Source organism: Aquarana catesbeiana, linkage group LG01 (genome assembly GCF_042186555.1).
Source record: "Aquarana catesbeiana isolate 2022-GZ linkage group LG01, ASM4218655v1, whole genome shotgun sequence".
Lineage (NCBI taxonomy): Eukaryota > Metazoa > Chordata > Amphibia > Anura > Ranidae > Aquarana > Aquarana catesbeiana.
This window is the reverse complement of record NC_133324.1, coordinates 651,366,666-651,388,561: the sequence shown is the minus strand read 5'-3', so window position 1 is coordinate 651,388,561 and position 21,896 is coordinate 651,366,666. Positions and strand designations below refer to the sequence as shown.

General features: G+C 44.3%; 1 protein-coding gene and 1 pseudogene across 1 annotated transcript in view; both read left to right on the top strand.

Moving 5' to 3' along the window:
- Positions 1-21,896, top strand: part of LOC141110061 (NADP-dependent alcohol dehydrogenase) — a 49,673-nt gene that overhangs the window by 6,105 nt on the left and 21,672 nt on the right. The window contains exons 2-4 of the mRNA XM_073601295.1: positions 1,821-1,922; positions 14,886-15,024; positions 20,176-20,263. Coding sequence (XP_073457396.1) covers positions 1,821-1,922; positions 14,886-15,024; positions 20,176-20,263 — 329 coding nt within the window. The remainder of the gene's footprint in view (positions 1-1,820; positions 1,923-14,885; positions 15,025-20,175; positions 20,264-21,896) is intronic.
- On the top strand, positions 143-243 carry LOC141124424 (U2 spliceosomal RNA; annotated as a pseudogene).

Here is a 21,896-nt window from a genome sequence, read left to right as displayed (position 1 = left end):
CCTTTATTGCTTATGGTATGAATTATGAGAAAATTAACTCATTAAAATCGACTTCCCAGGCCTCAGAAAAAGCAGCAAGACACAGCGAGGAGGAAGTCCTCAGACACTGCACATCAAATAAAAATTTGTATGTTCATGCCTTATCACTTCTCTGCCTTTTGGCTAAGATCAAGAATAGTATCTGTTCTTATCGGTGTCCAGTAAGGATGCTCTGCCGTCATTCTGGCTGGCTGTATAGTATTCCTGCTGGTATGATGGGGGCTCTAAAGGCTATTACTGGCTGAAAGACTGGGGGGGGGCAGTGCCTCTTGATTTGAATGAGTCTACCTTGTCTGGCCATAGCCTGGGGAGAATCCACAGTGCTGTGCCCCCTGGGAGTTGGTCACCCCAGGGGTGCTCTTAGATTCACTTGAGCATGGGAACCCCATGGTAGGAATTAAACACATGGACACAGCACTTATGCTTTCTTCCGCACTCGGCCTCTTTGGGCTAAACCTTTTAGTGATCAGGCCTCAAGGCTTAGCTTCACTTTTTTTTTCTCTCACGTTTTTGTCACCTTGCACTTGTGTCTGTGTTTTTTCACTTGGATGGAGGGTGTGGGTCCGTGGGCCTACCCTGAAGTCTGGGGGTAAGATGTGTGGACATTAGGTTCCTTCATCCCCTGACCATGAGGAGAGGGGCCCGCCAGGCCTTTTGGCTAGGTCTACCATGTTTGAGCCTTGCCCCTGTCAGGAGCCTTGAGTCCTGGGGGGTCAGGTTAAGAGCCTACTCCTTTGGAGGATGGACAAAAGGCACACCCTTAAGTGCACCTTTACTACACTTATGAGTTTTAGCTTTTGCGCATCACTGCAGATTAAAAAAAAAAAAAAGGAAACTTGGGGGAGGAAAGAAGGTTTGTCCTGTGGAGATCTGTGCTCTGTCTATACTGGCAGGGAGAGGCATGTACTGGGGAGGAAAAATCTATTTGTAAATGAGAGGAAAGGTCTTTTTACTTGGCGATAAAAGAGATCTGTACTGGGGGGTTTGTACTGGAAGGAAGGGGGTCATTTTTCAGTTCTACTGTGTACATTGGGCTGTACATTACATATTCTCAACCCCTACATGCAGTGCTATGCACACTTAATCCCTGCACTCCATGCATTACAAACTCGTGTTCCCTGCACTCTGAGGGGTTGATTTATTAAAACTGGAGAGTGCAAAATCTGGTGCAGATCTGTATAGAAACAGATAAACAGAGATTAGCTTTCAAGTTTTATTGGCAAAGCTTAATTGAACAAGCTGAAGTTAAAAGCTGATTGGCTACCATGCACAGCTGCACCAGATTTTGCACTCTCCAGTTTTAGTAAATCAACCCCTGTGTGTTACATACATCTGAGCCCTGCACCCTGTGCATTGCACACTCATAATCAATCCCTGCACTCTATGCATTGCATAGTCCTGATACCTAGACTCTGTGTGTAACATTCTTCTAATTCCAGCACTCTACATCATGCACTCCTGACTCTTGTGCCTTGTACCTTATACACTCCTGACTCCTGTAGTCTGTGAGTTACACACTCTAAAGCTCACAGCCTTACTGAGGTAACCAGATACTTGGTATTTGAAGCTTGCATGTCTACTCAATTTGCTCATGCATACATTCGTTGCTGATCTATTATTGATGGTATTTGATAAGTTGTATGTTTACTCCCCATGGGAGAATCTGTTACACTCTGAATAAAAATTGAAATTTTTATTCTGGAATTTAAATATGGAGGTATGGTTTAATTATATGTTGACTGTATGAATGCCAATCTAATATTATATTTTTTTCTTCATAGGATATTACATGTAAGGCAGCTGTTGCCTGGGAGCCTCATAAACCTCTGTCTATTGAAACAATTACTGTAGCTCCACCAAAAGCCCATGAAGTTAGAATTAGGGTAAGCATTTGGTCAAGTAAATGAAATAGCCACTCAACACATATCATCAAAAAAAAAAACTGAATTTGTGAACTTTGTATGCACATTCATAAGCCCTAGACATGTGTGAGCAGAAAAGAATATTCCTTTAAATTATTTAAATGTGTCTTCATACTGCTCCAGTAAATTATATGCTGGAGCTGATGCAAATGGTGCTGGGATATTTATCATCATTAAAAATTAGACAATTGCATTCAAGTCCTTTCTTGCAGATAGTTTGCTTCTCATCAAGGTGTGTAGATAAGGAATGATCCATTTGTTTACAGGGCCTAACCTGTGTACCTGAAAACTGGGAGGAGTCAACACAAATGGATACTTAACCGGTGCAGGTTATACACTTCTTCAGGCAAAAGGGGTAGTGTTTATCAACAAGGCACTTTCCAATAGCAATATAACATGGGCTTACAGAGCACAGAATTCATAAGAAGCACTTCCCCTGAAGAGGCTATAGCATTACTGGGTCACAATGAAATTCCCAAAAGTCCTTGCAGATATCTGTCTGCCGGAGGGAGACTCTCTAATGAAGACTGCAGGAGAGACAACCTGTAAGAGAAAACCTACTCTTCCCCTTTTCATCAGCTACCTCTCCCTATCATTGCTCCTATTCTCTCCAGAACCAGCACAGCTCTGTCCCTAACCCACTCACACTCTGCAGGTGAACTGAATGATTCAGAATCTCCTATAATAAACCCCAAGCAAACATTTAATATATTGCAGCTTACCAAGTTTTACATGTGAAGGTTGCATTTGTTTTCTCTTTTACGCTTTCTTTCTTTTATTATCGCCTGGTGATCTGGTCAGTAAGTCTGTTGTTTCCCAACAGAACAAGCTCTCCTACAAATGTATCAGTTAAAGCGGAAGTAAACCCGTCCAAAAAAATGTTTCATTTCCGGCATGTGCCGAAATGTAATACTCCCATTGGTTGTGCTCTCAACCAAACTCTCAAACCATGCAATGGCTGGTGTCTAAACTGATCACATGTGCAGCATCATGGCAGTTGTAGATTAAACAGAGGCGAAGATGGCAGCTTCCTTGGCTGAAAACGATAGGGGGGTTTACTTACACTTTAACAGTGTTGAGACAAACTATTTACCACTGACTGGGGTGCGTAAAATGATCAGATTTTATTTATTCATGTAAAATCTTTATCCCCCACCCCCCAAAAAAATACAAAATACGCAGGTTACTGCAAGCGGTGTAAAGGAGCCTTGTTTTTTTTTTTTAATAACAAACATGTTATACTTACCTGCTCTGTGTAGTAGTTTTGCACACAGCAGCCCCGATCCTCCTCTTCTTGGTTTCCACGCTGGCACTCCTGGCTCCTGCAGCTTGCACTCCCGACCCGCAGCTCTGTGTGTCCACCCGACCCGCAGCTCTGTGTGTCCACCCGACCCGCAGCTCTGTGTGTCCATTCACACATGGAGCCATGGCTTGGCCCACCCCCTCCATTTCCTGATTGGCTCACTGGGTGGAATTGACACAGCGGGAGACAATGGCTCCCACTGCTGCCCCAAAAGCCAATCAGGAGTTTGAGTCCTCTGAGAGCCAAGGCTCCTGTGGACATTGCTGGATAGAGATGGGCTCAGGTAAGTATTAAGGGGGAGGGGGTGCTGCACAAAGAAGGTTTTTTATCTTCATGCATGGAATGCATGAAGGTAAAAAAAACACCTTGTGCCTCTACAACCACTTTAACTGCAGTGTGAGCTAGAGTTTGGCTTCAATTTGTTGGTGTTCATCTAACAGTACAGCATACCTCCAAACTTTTTGAGATGGGAACAAGGGACACGTTTTAACAAAAGTATGTAGGCATATGATACATCCCTACCACCCCCCCCCCCACCCCCTTTAAAGGAGAATTATAGGTAAACCACAAGTGCTTTTTTTTTTACTATTATTCTTTTATACTGGGAAACACTTTTTGAAAGTTGGATGAAAAGTTTAGCACTGGGAAACACTTTTTGAAAGTGTTTTGAAATCAGGGACAGTCCCTCAAAATCATCGACAGTTGGGAGCTATGGCACAGTATATCCAACACTTCCCTGATCATCAGATGAAAACAGAGGGAAAAAAAACCTAAAATAGAAAACTGATGCAGCCACCATATCAAATGATTGGTAAACTGCAATAGACAGTATTACATGTTTGGTTTGGGTTTAATACTGCTTTAAGGACTTCTTTATCAAGATGGCTGCCCAAATCTTGTGGGATTTTGGTATTTCATAAACTATGCCGTCCTCCCCAAGATGGTTGTCTGGAGCCCATAGCAGGGGACAAATTAATCCTAAGTGGTTTCCTGCCAGCCTGAAGAAATGGCACAGTGCCACCTTCAGTCCAGTGGATATACTGCAGCACAACACCTGTTACACATGGTACCAAAATTTGTGGCATTTTTAAAGCGTGTGCAATTATCACATTAACAGGCCTTCTGATAATCCCTAGCATCTGCAATGATCCAGTAATTTTTGTCCACCTTCTGCAGGTGTGAATTCTTTGTCTTTCCCCCATAGAAATGAAGAAGGGAAGTACAGGTTGCAGTCTATATGATATACAGTACCTAACCGCGAGATTGTGTTTCCAGCGCGATACCATCACGCTGGTTCTTGGCGACAGGGTGCTGTGCATGTCGCGCTGGCTCGCTCATCGGGAAAGGAAAACTTTTTTTCCTTTCGCGATGAGTGACAGGCAGTGCTGACAGCTATCTGGTATGAATCCTGAGGGGGAACGCCGTGCCAAATTTTAAATAAAAAAACGGCGTGAGTTCCCCCCAGGGGTATACCAGGCCCTTAGGTCTGGTAAGGATTGTAAGGGGAACCCCCTATGCCAAAAAATCGGCGTGGGGGTCCCCCCAAAATCCATACCAGACCCTTATCCGAGCACGCAGCCTGGCCGGCCAGGAAAGGGGGTGGGGACGAGCGAGCGCCCCCCCTCCTGAGCCGTACCAGGCCGCATGCCCTCAATATGGGGGGTGGGTGCCTTGGGGGAGGGGGGCGCCCTGCGGCCCCCCCACCCCAAAGCACCTTGTCCCCATGTTGATGAGGACAAGGGCCTCTTCCCGACAACCCTGGCCGTTGGTTGTCGGTGTCTGCAGGCGGGGGGCTTATCGGAATCCGGGAGCTCCCTTTAATAAGGGGACCCCCAGATCCCGGCCCCCCACCCTATGTGAATGAGTATGGGGTACATGGTACCCCTACCCATTCACCTAGGGAAAAAAGTGTCAATAAAAAAAAAAACACAGTACACAGATTTTAAGAGTAATTTATTATATTATATATTCCGATAAGCCCCCCGCCCACAGACCCCGACAACCAACGGCCAGGGTTGTTGGGAAGAGGCCCTTGTCCTCATCAACATGGCGACAAGGTGCTTCGGGGTGGGGGGCCGCAGGGCGCCCCCCTCCCCCAAGGCACCCACCCCCCCATGTTGAGGGCATGCGGCCTGGTACGGCTCAGGAGGGGGGGGCGCTCGCTCGTCCCCACCCCCTCTCCTGGCCGGCCGGGCTGCGTGCTCGGATAAGGGTCTGGTATGGATTTTGGGGGGACCCCCACGCCGATTTTTTGGCATAGGGGGTTCCCCTTACAATCCTTACCAGACCTAAGGGCCTGGTGTGCCCCTGGGGGGAACTCACGCCGTTTTTTTATTTAAAATTTGGCACGGCGTTTCCCCTCAGGATTCATACCAGATAGCTGTCAGCACTGCCTGTCACTCATCGCAAAAGGAAAAAAAGTTTTCCTTTCCCGATGAGCGAGCCAGCGCGACATGCACAGCACCCTGTCGCCGAGAACCAGCGTGATGGTATCGCACTGGAAACACAATCTCGCGGTCAGGTACTGTACTGTAAGGTTAGGGAGATGGCGGGAAAAGGGTGTTAGAGAAGTAGGCGGGTGGCAGACTGCAAGCACATACCTTCATTCACTATGTATATTTAAGCCTCATGTAGCTGAAAATTTACAAACTCCATGTAGTACATTGTACAATATTAACCACTTCCCTACCCGCCCATAGTCATATGACGTCCCCAGATGGGATCTCCCATCCTGGGTGGACGTCATATGACGTCCTGGGATTCCCGGGCGTCTAGGGGGCGCGCGCGCGCCGCCGGGAGCGCGCGCGTGCGCCCGCCGCGTTCCTCGGGACCCGGTGCGTGTGCCCGGCGGCCGCGATGTCCGCCGGGCACCCGCGATTGCCCGTTAACCGGGCCAGCATGTGGATCTGTGTGTGTAAACACACAGATCCACAGCCTGTCAGCTCTGAGGAGAGCGATCTGTGTTCCCAGAACGGAGGAACACAGATCGGTCTCCTCCCCTAGTGCGTCCCCTCCCCCTTCAGTTAGTAATCACTCCCTAGGAAACACATTAACCCCTCCCCGCCCCCTAGTGGTTAACCCCTTCACTGCCTGTCACATTTACACAGTAATCAATGCAATTTTATAGCATTGATCGCTGTATAAATGTGATTGGTCCCAAAAATGTGTCAAAAGTGTCCGATGTGTCCGCCATAATGTCGCAGTCACCAAAAAAAATCGCGATCGCCGCTAAAAAAATAAAAAAAAATTTTTTGAAAAAAAATGCCATAAATCTATCCCATATTTTGTAGACGCTATAACTTTTGCGCAAACCAATCAATATACGCTTATTGCGATTTTTTTAAACAAAAATATGTAGAAGAATACGTATCGGCCAAAACTGAGGAAAAAATGTGTTTTTAAAAAAAAAAATTGGGATATTTATTATAGCAAAAAGTAAAAAATATTGTGTTTTTTTCAAAATTGTCGCTCTTCTTTTGTTTATGGCGCAAAAAATAAAAACCGCAGAGGCGATCAAATACCACCAAAAAAAAGCTCTATTTGTGGTGAAGAAAGGACGTCAATTTTTTTTGGGTACAACGTCGCACGACCGCGCAATTGACGTTTAAAGTGCGACAGCGCTGAAAACTAAAAATTGGCCTGGGAAGGAAGGGGGTGAAATTGCCCTGTGTTGAACCGGTTAAACAAAATTTTTTTTTTTTTTTTTTGCTTTGATAAAATATATTGCTTTGTAATTATCATAAACTGACAATACATTCCAACATTGAATGTAAATGTAGCACTATCCCCGTAGGAGCCGCTAAGATTTTGCCCAGGTCTTTTGTCTAGCAGCCAAGCACAAGGTAGTTTCACAGGCAGGTGTACGCACACACATTCGCTCGTTGTCTTCAATGATCAGTCTTGAGGTTGTTGGATTTTGTATTTTTATTGTTGGAGAACTTTGGTAGGAAGAGGGGGATTTAGTAGGATACTCCAAGAATAGAACACAATTGAGGACGTTTATCTGTTCTTTAGTCAAGCTTCAGGTGAAATCCTTGCTGAGAGCAGATGGAAGACTTCTACTTGAAGCTAGTAGCGATAGTAGCAGTTAAGTTAAGCAAAGTTACTAAGTGGCTGTGTAAGCTGGGCAGAGCTCTTCGGAACGCTAGCCAGTCTTCCCTTGGCTGGATCCTTAGCTGAATTTAACACATCAGAGTGGGCTTATCAGCAACAGTCTATGAGATCCTAAAGCATGTCTGTACTCACAAGGCCCAAAAGAACAGCCTGTAGGCTCTTCTCTCTGATACCAGACCAGATCCTTGATAGACACCCAGGGGCGTAACTAGAAATCACAGGGCCCCATAGCAAAATGTTGTATGGGCCCCCCCCTGCAAACCGGCTCCCCCCCCTGCAATCCGCCCCCTCCACAAAAAAAACAACTAATGCCATTAAACAACAGATTACCGCACCCATGTGGCACAGTACCCAGGCAACAGCTTATATTAATTTTGAACAACAAAGCATGCAGTATACTGTATGCAGCCCCTAAAGGACACACATTGCTGACCTCCAGCCTTCTAACCAATTTCTGTTCTGTTATATAAAATGAAATAGTTCAACTCACCATAATGCAGAATCAGTGGGAGCCCTGAGTGTGTCACTTGCCACCGTCACCTGCCACCAGATGCAACTTGTCACGGAATGTCACTTGCCACATCACCCGCCACATGTTGCGGATTGTCCACTTGCCATGTCGCCTGCCACCAGATGCAGATTGTCACTTGTCACGCGTTGCAGAATGTCACCTGCCACATGTTGCCGATTGTCCACTTGCCACGTCCCGGATTGTCACTTGCCACGTCACCTGCCACACATTACTGATTGTCACTTGCCACGTCCCAGATTCTCACTTGCCACACATTAGATTGTCACTTGCCACGTCACCTGCCACACATTACAGATTGTCACTTGCCACTTTCCGGATTGTCACTTGCCACACATTACGGATTGTCACTTGCCACGTCGCCACATGTTATGGATTGTCACTTGCCACATCACCTGCCACACATTACGGACTGTCGCTTGCCACGTCCCGGATTGTCACTTGCCACGTCGCCTGCCACATGTTACAGATTGTCACTTGCCACGTCACCTGCCATACATTACAGATTGTCACTTGCCACGTCACCTGCCACACATTACGGATAGTCACTTGCCACGTCACCTGCCACACATTACGAATAGTCACTTGCCACATCACCTGCCACACATTACGGATAGTCACTTGCCACGTCACCTGCCACACATTACGGATTATCACTTGCCACGTCACCTGCCACACATTACGGATTGTCATTTGCCATGTCACCTGCCACTCATTACGGATTGTCACTTGCCACGTCCCGGATTGTCACTTTCCACACATTACGGATCGTCACTTGCTGCCACGTCTCGGATTGTCACTTGCCACTTCACCTGTCACACATTACAGATTGTCACTTGCCACGTCACCTGCCACATGTTACAGATTGTCACTTGCCACGTCACCTGCCACGCATTACGGATAGTCACTTGCCACGTCACCTGCCACACATTACGGATAGTCACTTGCCACGTAACCTGCCACATATTATGGATTGTCACTTGCCACGTCCCAGATTGTCAATTGCCACACATTACGGATCGTCACTTGCTGCCACGTCCCGGATTGTCACTTGCCACTTCACCTGTCACACATTACGGATTGTCACTTGCTGTGTCACTTTCATGCTGTGTCCCAGAGTCAGGCAGCAGAGAGATAAGGTCATCTCTCTGCTTCCCGAGGCTGCCTGCACAGTGAGGGGGGAACTGCACTGCAGGGATGCAGGGAGGGCGCCAGGCGGTGAGAGATGATGTCATCTCTATGCACCCCCGGCTGCCAGCTCCCTGATTGGCCAGCCCGCTTACACACGAGCCGAGCCGCCCAGCTGACTGACCGCCTGACAGCCCTCGGAGTGGACCCGCGGAGCCGCCCGCTCTCGCCCGCAAAGCCACCTGCTCTCGCCCGCAAAGCCGCCCGCTCTCACCCGCTGTCAACTGCGGAGCCACCTGTGCCTGTGCTCACCGGGTCCAGGCCCCTAACAGCTACGGGCCCCATAGCGGCCGCGTGTGTCGCTATGGCGGTAGTTCCGCCACTGTAGACACCCCCTCAGCCAGCTCTGTGTAGAACTAGGGCCACTCTTTCTCTTACTTCAGGCCCTCAGGTGTCTGGGAGGATAGTGTGTCCTCTCCCAGGCTGGTGCAATCCTCTCCAGGAAAGACCTCATGCTCAGTGTGTCCAAAGAATCAATACCCTCTCTCAGCCAGGCACAAGGTAGTTTCACAGCCAGGTGCACACACATTCGCTCGTTGTCTTCAATGATCAGTCTTGAGGTTGTTGGATTTTGTAGTTTTATTGCTGATACTCCAAGAATAGAACACAATTGAGGACTTTATCTGTTCTTTAGTTAAGCTTCAGGTGAAATCCTTGCTGAGAGCAGATGGAAGACTTCTACTTGAAGCTAGTAGCGATAGTAGCAGTTAAGTTTAGCAAAGTTCCTAAGTAATAAGGTATGTAAAAATTGGTGCTGCGCTATACTACAAAAAAAAAAAAAAAAAGTGACGTGACTTCATCAGGGGATGAAGTCACGTGACCGTGATGTCACGCGTAGGGACGGGATAGGCATCCAAGACTGATATATGCAAACGAGCTCGCCGCTCGTAGAAGAAAAGTTTTCTGTGTGTTTTTTTCTTGTAAGTGAAGTGAGTACCCTCACCATTAATAAAAAACAACCTCTGATTGAAATACTACACTATTTGGCCCCTTCTTTCCTTTAATCCCCCTCCTGCTCCACTGAGAGACAAAGACCCACTAACAGCTCCATCCAGCCCAGGAATCTAAGTGAGAGGCAGTTAGGAGTACAAGGGAGAAGCAGCCATTACCAGCAACTTTATGCAGTTACCTCTTTACCGCAAGGTAAGAGGCCTCTTCACACCACTGTGTGTCCTGTGCACGAAGAGGAGATCACCCCCATGCTCTCAGCACCTTGTTGCACTTTTTTGCACATTTTCTGATTAGCCACATTAAGAGGATTTAATCGCATTGGACTACATTCCTAGTCCCATTGTATATTTTGCACATGTTTGCCTTTGTTTGAATTTTCACACGTTCTACAGTGGACTTATTTTGGTTATATGTTTATTATACACTGCATTTGCGATTTTTGCGATTTTTGCACATATTGATCGCATGTTGCACATTTAATGTATTAATTGCTGTTTTTTGCACAATGTTTTTTGCCTACTTGCACGGTCCATTGAGGTTTTTAGTGATTGCATATTGATTTTAGTGTTTCTAGTAAGATACTTATCACATCTGCCCTTAAGTCTTTATTGAATGATTTTCTTGCACTTTGCTATTACCACCGATTATTGGGGAATATCACACTGCACCTATTGGGTATAGAAGTGCTCTATATTGATTGTACTTATTCTTATATTGTTTCTGGTTTTTTATATGTTTATATTAATTTACGTGTTCATTTACCTTTGTACTACTACCTCTAGCAGCATAGGTTCTTTTTTTTTTTTTTTTTTTTTTTTAGAACAGCGCAGCACCAATTTTTACTTATTTATATTGCTGTATGGGCTGAGCTTGACCTATATTCGGTGCTTGCAGCAGTTCAACGTTCATTGCCCTTCGTTTACATAGTAGCGCAGGAATAACTATACATTTCAGTAAAGTTCCTAAGTAGCTGTGTAAGCTGGGCAGAGCTCTTCGGAACGCTAGCCAGTCTTCCCTTGGTTGGATCCTTAGCTGACTTTAACACATCAGAGGGGGCTTATCAGGAACAGTCTATGAGATCCTAAAGCATGTCTGTACTCACAAGGCCCAAAAGAACAGCCTGTAGGCTCTTCTCTGTGATACCAGACCAGATCCTTGATAGACACCTCCTCAGCCAGCTCTGTGTAGAACTAGGGCCACTCTCTCTCTTACTTCAGGCCCTCAGGTGCCTGGGAGGACAGCGTGTCCTCTCCCGGGCTGGTGCAATCCTCTCCAGGAAAGACCTCATGCTCAGTGTGTCCAAAGAATCAATACCCTCTCTCAGCATTCTTAAGGACCACCCTCCCTGGAATTGGCTGGAGGGGCATTAATATTCATGCTGTGTTCTGCATAACGTCCACAAATTTATCCAGAAAGGGCTCATTCACTCAGACACAGAGGCCTGTAATGTGTGAAGAGCCATTTGTTTATCTTTTTGTTCTAGTGTGTAGATGGGTGCAGGCAGCCAATTTAAGTGAATGGATACTCATCGGCTGTAGCCAAGTTTGATAGATATGCAGACATAGAGCCTCTTCCTTCTGGGGCTTTTAACCTGTCCCTGTATACCTATCAAACTCATGGTGAGTCTGTACAGCCAGTGCATATACATTCACTTTTATGAACTGATAGCACACAGCAAAGCACTACTCCAATAAGATAAACAAATTGCTCTTCATGTTGTACAGGGTTCTGTACCTGTGTGATTGAGCCCAAAAAAATTAAATGTTAGTATTTTGACCCTTCCAAGGACATGTCAATTTAAAAAGAATGACTGCGCATAAAAATGCAACGCAATGCACATGAAAATGCATGTTAATTGCACATCATAGAGCATGCATTTGTGTTGATTTTTTGCGGTGAGCTTTTATGCGCAGTATAGCGTGAAAGACCCCTTAATTTTGTGCTGACAAAATACATTGCTGCTGAGGTCCTTGGAGCTGTTTATCAGTTTTCAAACTAAAGATGCTAAAACTTTATTTATTTTGGAAAAAAATGGAGGATTATTTTGATAATGTAAACTGCTGTTTAGATCCATGAGCTCACAATCTATTACCAAATTAAATGAATTGAAATGAAGTGAAAGATTTATATTGAGTACATACGCTGCCTCTTTCGGCCTTGTTCACATCAGTGTACCTATCCACAATCTTTGCGAAAGATCTTTTTTGCCTGCACGGTATGCACTGGTGTTCCGTGGCTGCACGTTGGTGGACACACACCTGCACAGCTGTCAAATTGGGACCAGCAGCTGTGTGCGTGCAGCCTCTGCACTCCAATTGACATGAATGGGACTGCCTGCACATTGATGAACTGATGCATAAAACATTCAGACAAAGACAGCCCTTGGCATGGGTGTATACATAGGTACACCATTGTAAGGCTTGATTCGTACTAGTATGGGCCGTGCGTTCTGTTTGCGGGTGCAGGAATCGCATTGATTCCCTCACTCTCAACCACTCGCAGCTAAATCTCGCTGCTCTTGCAAGACACGCATCTCTGCCGATAATTCTCAATAGCACCCACATGCATCTCAGCCCTCAGCATGATTGTGGGTACAAAGGGAAACCTGGGACTGTGTTTTTAAAAAGGTGCATGCACCTTTTTTTCTCCGGTTCATGCAGCAAAGCAGCTCATTCGAATGAATAGACTGCCATGCCGGAGCAAACGCGGGCCGCATGGCCCGCACTAGTGTGAACCGTTTTTATTCACAGTTAGTTAAGTGAAAGTTCTGCTTAGTTAGGCAAAACTATTGGATTGTATTGACAAAATAGGTGGCTGTTTTTGACCTATGAGCTATACCTAAATCCAAAATCAGAACAGTAAAAGTTACATTAAAATAAAATTAGGTTTCTCCCATGAGCCCTGGTAACTACAAGACGCAGTTGGGACATAGAGCAGGGGAAGCCACAGCACCTAGCATGTTGTGTATGTAAAAGAATTACACAGAAGCTGAGGTAATGAAAAGGTTAAGTGCTATACTGTTTACCCTTAGGGCCCATTCACACTTCTACGTGGTACTAATGTGCTGCAAAACACTAGGCTAGGTTCATAGGTTAGATTCCATTGTGGATCTCTTTTCAGAGGGCACCAGAATGGTGGTTTTCAAGCATTTGGGAGGTAATACTGGTGCCTTCTGAATGCCTTTTTTTCTTGTAGTTGGACACAGTACCGCCTGTCATGTTGACAAGCATAGTTAAGTTTGCCTCAGCATTTGTACTATACCCTCTGACTGCCTAGTTGGGCTTTTGGTGGGCAGTCCAGGGAAGGGCATTAAAAACACATTCTTACTGCCTGTCTGAACGAGACCCAACCCAGTATTATAGTAGTGGCCAAGGCACCTGCACTGCAGAACATACTGTATCTACTGTAGGTGGCAAGGCCAGACAACTCAGGTGCTGATAGCTAGATGTCTTGAGTATGTAAGCCATAAAATAATATAACGTAACAGTATGTAGTATTAGAAATTTATATTGACGTACAAATATAGCTTTGCCACATCTGTAGCACCGCATAGTGCCAGATGTCAGTACGCCAAGTAAGCTGTATGATCCTCCTATGTAGAAACCTGCACATGATGAAATTTTGTCTGGTTAATGGAAAACTTGGGTGTGCTATTATGCTATTTTAAAGAATTCATATACTTTATTCCAGAGGTTTATGACAAGGGCGTGTAGACATGCCTTGTTTTTACATGTAGGGCGTGTAGACATGCCTTGTTTTTACCCAATGGATTACATGTCCTTAGAATTGTTATTTATAGTAAAACAAACTGCTATTGACAGTTACTTGGCAGATGTTTCACAAAAACTGATTTGCTCGGACATCTTATTAACAGAGTATAGGCTGTTCACTTAGCAAACTGTATGCTTCCCCTGCTAATAATGCTCCAGTGTGGGGGTGGTAAGGGTGGTACTGTGGTAGATATTAGCCTATATGAGCCTTTTAATAAGTAATCCTAGCGTCTGCAATAAATAACTTTGGCAGACAGCATGACAGTGCCCTTTGACTGCACATCATTGCTCTAAACCAGTGTTTCTCAAGCTTGCTAGAGAGGGGCAGAGAAGGGGCAAACAAGCATGCTGTGCAGGCACTTGATGTCCTCCTTATCAACCAATGACATTATTAGATGCTGGCAGCTAGAAGGTTGTAATGGTGTAAAAATGAAAACCTGTGGCTTTGATTACCTAAAAGGCAGGTTTGATCCACCCGCTGGCTTGTATACACTTTTTGGGCAATTTTTTGACATTTTGGCACACCTGAAGAAACTTAAGGGTACTCCAGGGTGCCTGGGCACCCTGGTTGAAAAAGGCTGCTCTAAACCATCTTTATCATAAATGTGACAAATGCAGATAATGCCTGTACAATGTGTTGGAACTGCTGCTTGTAGTATCTGTCATGGGTGCTTCTGACAGTTTGAAAATACAGGAGCACATTTAGGAGACAACTGGGAGACATCCTATAGCAAGAAGTGGCTGAACAAAGGACCTTCATGGCTGGATCATCAGCTATTATTTTATAACAACTTTTGGAAATACGTTAGCATGTTAAAGTTTATGCAAGATATTAGTGATTGCATTTTAGATTTATTTTAAGCATATAGAATTATTTCTGGAAGTTTTAGCCACTCTGTGCACACAAACTACCTAGAGTAGCTGCATAATCAGACATCCAATTCTTTGCTGAGCTCAGAACAAGGCTAATTTTCCCCCTACCCGCCATTATTTCCACATTTCCATTACAACCTCAAAAGATGTCATGACTATTTTATGTTAACTTTGTTTATTTTTACCTATTTTCCCAGATTCTTGCTTCTGGTATTTGTGGATCAGACAGCAGTGTACTGAAAGAAATTATTCCTTCCAAATTCCCAGTGATTTTGGGCCATGAAGCAGTTGGAGTTGTTGAAAGTATTGGGGCAGGAGTAACTTGTGTAAAACCAGGTGAGTTTAAAGTGACGCTGTCACTTCATGAATTCTAAAAACTTCTGGCATGTATTAAGTACAGGCACTCAGTGGTGCTTGTCTATGCCTACAACAGAATAAATTATTCTCTGTTTCACCTGAATCTTGGGAAGTCCTGATTAGGCAATGCTCCAATACTTCCACATAGTGTTGGAGCTTACTGCTAAATCCAACTTCTACATCAGACCAGGCCACCTTCTTCCATTTCTTCATGGTTCACGTGCCTATTGTATGCACAGTGGACAGAGGTCAGCAAGGGCACCCTGACCACCCTGCAGACCACCCTAAAGCCATGCAGCCCAAAATTCAACAAACTATGATGTACTGTTGTGTTCTAGTACCTTTCTATCAGAATCAGCATTAACTTTTTTAGCAATTTGAGCTACAGCAGTTCTTTTATTGGATCAGACTACATGGGCCAGCCTTTGGTCCCCAAGTGCATTAATGAGCCTTGGCCGCCCATGACCCTGTTGTCAGTTTGGCAGTTTTCCTTCTTTGTACCACTATGCTGTCAATCATGTTTTAACATGCAAGTGTGCTATGTTTAATAAATTGGAGTTATTGCAATTTCACTTACTCCAGCACACTGTGTTTGCTCTTTTTCTCTGTCGTTTGGAGATCCATCCCAGATTCTCTCGAAATGAAAAAAAGGCCTTTTTTTCTCTCAGCTGAGACTATTTATACTTTGTTCTGCAAAATTAGGGCTTTGGTCCCCACATTCTTACATGGATCAGGATGCTATACAGCACTCCCTCTGCATTCATTAGATACTCGCTATTTTGTTCGGAAGAATTTGCAGTTATCAGAAGTAGGAGTCAGGGTTGTCCCCCATCTACATTATTATTTGTTCTAGGGATCAAACCCCTAGCCTAAGCAATCCAACAGCGCCAAGATGTGACAGAGTCCAGTCTCAACGTTCTGGACTTTATATTATCAAATGTTAGTCAAAGTAGGAGGCAGGCTTGTCCTCCATCTCCATTATTATTTGTTCTTGGATTGAACCCCTAGCCCAAGCAATCCAACAGCACCAAGATGTGACAGGGACCACCATAAACTTTGCCTATTTGCAGTTGATGCCTTATCTCCCTCTTGTCTTTTATGTTTAATTTTGGTCAACTTTCTGAACTTTATATTAATGAGTTTAAGTTGAAAGCTTTGCATTTCTCTTTATCAGGGAAATATTGCATGCTCTTCAACTCTGCTTTGCATTTTCCTGGACCTTTTCCTCCTTGCCCTACCTGGTAGTTCATCTCACTCTGAATTATGACACAGTATATCAAGCAAACTATCCAAAACTGTTTGTTCACTTGTCCTCGCTTCTCACCTCCTGGGAGAAACACAAATATCTCCTGGTTGGAAAGGATCACGGCAGTAAAGATGACAATGTTGTGCAAAATGTTATATTTTTCTCAGGTATTACCTGTCCCTATCCGGCATCATCGACTTAATGCCATGCAAAAACATATCTTGCACTGCATTTGGAAAGATACTATTCTTCCGACTTCCTTGTCGCCTTGTGTATTCCATTGGCAAATCCAACCCAGTCCCCTTTGGAGGTTGCCAAGTATTTTGGGGGATGCCAAGCAGATGGCTCTTTCAAACACATTTGATGGGACTGCCCTAGACTGAAACAATTTTGGATCAGGGTTTTTCAGATGATCTACAAGGTTACGAGTAAATCCTTTCCTATTGATCCCTACAATGCCTTATTGGGCAGACGACCTGAGGAATGTACTAATACTCAATTTAAATTGGCCACACATATTCTCTTTTTTTTTTTTTAACAAACAAAGGTGCTTTATTGTTGTCATATAGGTTGAATAAAAAAGCATATCCATAGGTACAGTACATACCATCACATGGAATACATTTGTGTACATACAGGTCCAGAAAATACAGTGGACAAGTACAATATGCAACAACAGCTCGCATACAGGGTAGCATGTAGACTAGGTTAATACAATCCGTGTATGTGTCTAGCAGTATACCTTTTACAGTCACCTATCTTAGGATGTGAGATCCTCACCAGTTCGCTAGTCAGAGGTCCATGGGGCCCAAACTTTTTCATATTTCCACTTACAGCCTCTGTTCAAATATGTAATCCTATACATGGGTAGTGCAGTTTTGATCAATGCCTTCCAGGAGGAGATGGAGGGGGGGTCTGGTAGGATTCATTTGAGGAGGATTTCTTTTTTGGCATAAAAGAATAGGTATGCAATTAGTAGTTTTAAATGGTGTGGTGTTTGCTCGTCAACGTGAACTCCCAGTAATGCTAACTCAGGTGACATTGGGAGTGCCAGTTGCAGTCTGGAGTTAACTTCCCTAAAGACCTTCGTCCAGTAAGTGGAAAATGACAGAACAGTCCCAGAACATGTGGAAGAAGGTTCCTATATATGTTTTACATCTGGGACACTCTGGGTTATGTCTGGGTACATCCTGTGAAGTCTTTGGGGCGTATAGTATATCCTATGCAAAAATTTTACCTGTATTAGCTTATCTCTAGAGGAGATAACTAATTTGGGGCCATACTCCAGGCAGTCCTTCCATCCCTCCCTATCTAGTGAGGGTATGTCAGTGTGCCATGTTTCCCATAAATGTTCTATTTTGGGGGACTCATTGCCCAATAACGCACTATACAGAGTAGAAAGAAGCTTGGTTAGATCTCCCGGAGCCAATAGTTCCTCTATAGGATCAGCTTTGAGTGTGATCGGCCGGGGACATTGGGCACTAGTGGCATGTTTAAGCTGTAGGTATCTGAATGCCATTCAGGTTGGTAAATTATATTCAACCTTCAGATCCGCAAACTTCAGTAGGGCACCCTGGGGCATGATGTGGTCCAGTGTCGTGATGCCAAACCTGGCCCACAACTGTGGATCAGGAATGGAACGAAGTTGTGATAGGGTGGGGTTACCCCACAAAGGCTGTGCCGGAGACCACTGATCCGGCCGCAAAAAGTGCCACCGGACAGCAGTCCACACCTGCCACATCACCCTAGTTGGTCCCGGTGTCGTCTCATATGCCCCGGGAACTCTGTATGGGAAGCTGCAAAGCCCAGCGAGGGAGCCCAAGTAGTTTGCCTCCAGGCATACTGCCGCATTGGATCTGGCTCCTTGGTACCACCACTGGACTGTCACTAACACTGCCGCCCAGTAATAAACTTTAAAATTGGGTAGAGCTAACCCGCCCAGATGGGCAGGTAGCCAGAGCGTAGATCTGGCCGACGACGGTATCGCCCCATTCCATATAAAGGAACCTATGCAATTGTTTATCTCTTTGAAGAAGCTGACTGGAATCCATATCGGGCAGTTTCTGAATAAATAATTAAATTTGGGTAGTATGATCATTTTAAGTAGGTTAATGCGGCCTATCAAATTTAGTGGCAAATTTGACCATGTTGAACACTTGGATCTAAGGGTCGACAAGACAGGCATCAGATTTTTCCCCAAGAAGTTTGAGTGATGCTTCATCACCTGAACCCCCAAATAACGAAATTCCTCAACCCAGCGGAGAGGAGTGGAGGCCGCCCCACGGATGGCTCCCTCATCTAGGGGGAAAAGGATTGACTTGGCCCAGTTAATCTTTATACCCGAGTACCCTCCAAACGTGTCAAAAATACGTAGGGCAGCCAAGAGCGAGGGGCCCACGTCGTTAAGGTAAAGTAATGCATCGTCCATGTACAGGGACAGCCGCTCTTCCAGCTTACCTAGCCGCAAGCCCAGCACATCTGGAGCACTCCTGACCAAAATGGCCAGGGGCTCCAGGGCCAAGGTAAAGAGGCCAGGGGAGAGCGGGCAACCCTGTCTCGTGCCACGGAAAAGGGCGAATGGCTCTGACAGCCAGTTGTTCGTGCGAACTCACGCCCTCGGCGCCCGTTATAGGATACCATGTATAAATTTTGGACCGAAGCCAAATCGACGCAAGACCTCACACAGATAGGTCCATTCGACAGAGTTGAATGCCTTTTCAGTGTCTAATGAGGCGATTACCCTGGTGCCTTGATTATCATGTGTTATGGATGTGTTAAGAAAGAGCCTTCTAATATTGATGTCAGTCCCTTTCCCAGGCATGAACTCTGTCTGATCAATATCCACCAGATCCTCTATCACCTGAGAAAGCCTATTAGCAAGGATTTTTGCAAAAATCTTTGCATCCACGTTTAAGAGGGAGATAGGCCTACATGACAAGCAGTCTAGAGGATCCTTACCCGGCTTAGGGACTAGAACTATGACAGCCTCATTCATTGAGTCTGGCAAGGCCTCAAGAAAATCAATGTTGGAGAATAATGTCTGTAATATGGGAGCTAGGAGCTCCGTGAAGCTAGAATAGAACTCAGAGGGCAACCGGCCACACATATTCTCACAGCAGCAAAGAGGGTTATAGCGAAGTCATGTGAACCCCAATCGTCCCTTTTGCTGTAGTCAAACACAGAATTTTACAAGTATTGGTCTCTAAAAAAAATGACTGCTGGACAAACAGATAAAATTCCATTTCATAAAATATGGGAGCCATGGATTGAATCCTACATGTGGCCCTGATTTAATTTTGACCCATTGCTTTTGTAGAGGCTGAAGGTGATAGGGTTATGAGCCTTAAGAGAACATACACCCCCTTCCTTTTCCCTTTTTTTTCACTTCTTTCTCCCAGGATGTGGAAGTAAGAGCTGTAATCTGAGCTTCCCTCTTCCCCATAATTACAACATTTATTTTACTCCATTTATTGCTTCCTTGTTTACGGGACACACCTGTATCTTGGATGTTATTTCGTGTCATGTTATCTTTATTCTAAGCCCAGATCTACTTGTAGACTGTGATATGTTTTTCTGCACTGTTTTTCTAGCCTTGTTGTACATGTTATTTTTTACCTTTCTGGAACGGTACTGTTTGTTTAAAATTTTAAAAATTAATAAAAACGTATTAAACTAAAAAAACAAAGAACAAAACAAAAAAGATAAATGTGGATGATAATAATGTACCAGTAGGTGTTTTTGTTTTTTTTTTTTGTTTTTTTTTAACAATATTGATGAGAAAAGTATTTTATAGTATATTGAGTAGTTAACCTGTATGTTATGTTGTTTTGGACCTCATTTACTTTACAGATAAAATGTCTTCTAAATCCTCATTCTGTTTACAGGTGACAAAGTAATTCCACTTTTTGTGCCCCAGTGTGGATCTTGCAGAGCCTGTAAAAGTTCAAATAGCAACTTCTGTGAAAAAAATGAGTAAGAACATAATTTTGCTTATAGTGCCTATTCTAACTGAAAGTTCTATGTTTTAATGTTATCATGCCTATCTTTGCAGGTATATAATAACAATGCTTGACTTCTATTAAGGGTGCCCTACAGTCCAAAAGTGAATAGGCACAATCTCATGGATGGTCAACAACTGTTTGAAAATGTATTAGAATGTGCACAGGAATCTAAAGTTGGCCATGCCCTTTTTTCTTTTTTTTTTTGGTCAGCCAGTGGGCAACAGTTCACTGCCCTATAGAAAAATCTTGACTGAGTGATGGCAGTAATGTGTTAATATAAGTTTTTGAGCACAGTCTGCTGTATTTTGGCTAAAAAGCAAGTTGTTTTACTTACTCTCTTACACTATTATGAATTCTGAAATAAAGGCTAATTTTTGCATTTCTAGTTAAAGGATCTGAATTTCAAATGGAAACATACACAGTCCCATGCATGGTAAAGCTTAGCTTATAACCAATTCTAACCCAAGATGGGGTTTTCTACTCTAGCCACTTAAGTAAGGACCAGCTTCGTTTTGGATTTTAGGTGTTTACATGTTTAAAACGTTTTTTTTTTGCTAGAAAATTACTTAGAACCCCCAAACATTATATATTGTTTTTTTTCTAACACCCTAGAGAATAAAATGGCAGTCATTGCGATACTTTTTTTTGCACCGTATTTGCTCAGCGGTCTTATAAGCACTCTTTTTTTGGAAAAAATTCACTTTTTTGAATAAAAAAATAAGACAACAGTAAAGTTAGCCCAATTTTTTTTATATTGTGAAATATAATGTTACACCAAGTAAATTGATACCCAACATGTCATGCTTCAAAATTGCGCCTGCTCGTGGAATGGCGTCAAACTTTTACCCTTAAAAATCTCCATAGGCGACGTTTAAAAAATTCTACAGGTTGCATGTTTTGCGTTACAGAGGAGGTCTAGGGCTAGAATTATTGCTCTTGCTCTACCGGTTGTGGCAACACATCACATGTATGGTTTGACCACCATTTTCAAATGCGGGAGCTACTCACGTATGTGTTCGTTTCTGTGCGCGAGCTCGTCGGGACAGGGCGCTTTAAATTTTTTTTTTCTTATTTATTTTACTTCATTTTATTTATTTTTTCACTGTTTAAAAAAAAAATTGGATCACTTTTATTCCTATTACAAGGAATGTAAACAGCCCTTGTAATAGGAAAAAGCATGACAGGTCCTCTTAAATATGAGATCTGGGGTCAAAAATCCTCAGATCTCATATTTAGACTTTAATGCAAAAAAAAAAAAAGTCGTTTGAAAAAATGACACAAAAAAATTGTGCCTTTAAGACAAATGGGCGGAGCTGACGTAATGACGTCGCTTCCGCCACCCTATGATATGGAGACGGGTGGGGGCCATCTTAGCCTCACTCATCTCCATACCTAAGAAGTGAGAGGACCCGATCGCCTCCGCCGCTACCGACGGCTCCGGTAAGCGGCGGAGGGCGCGGGAGAGCGGCAGGAGGGGGGGGTAGCACCTCTCCCGCCGCCGATAACGGTGATCTTGCGGCGAACCCGCCACAGAGACCACCATTATCGTGTACAGAACCGCCAGCCCTAAAGATGGATACCTCGGTTGTGGCAGCAGCTGCTGC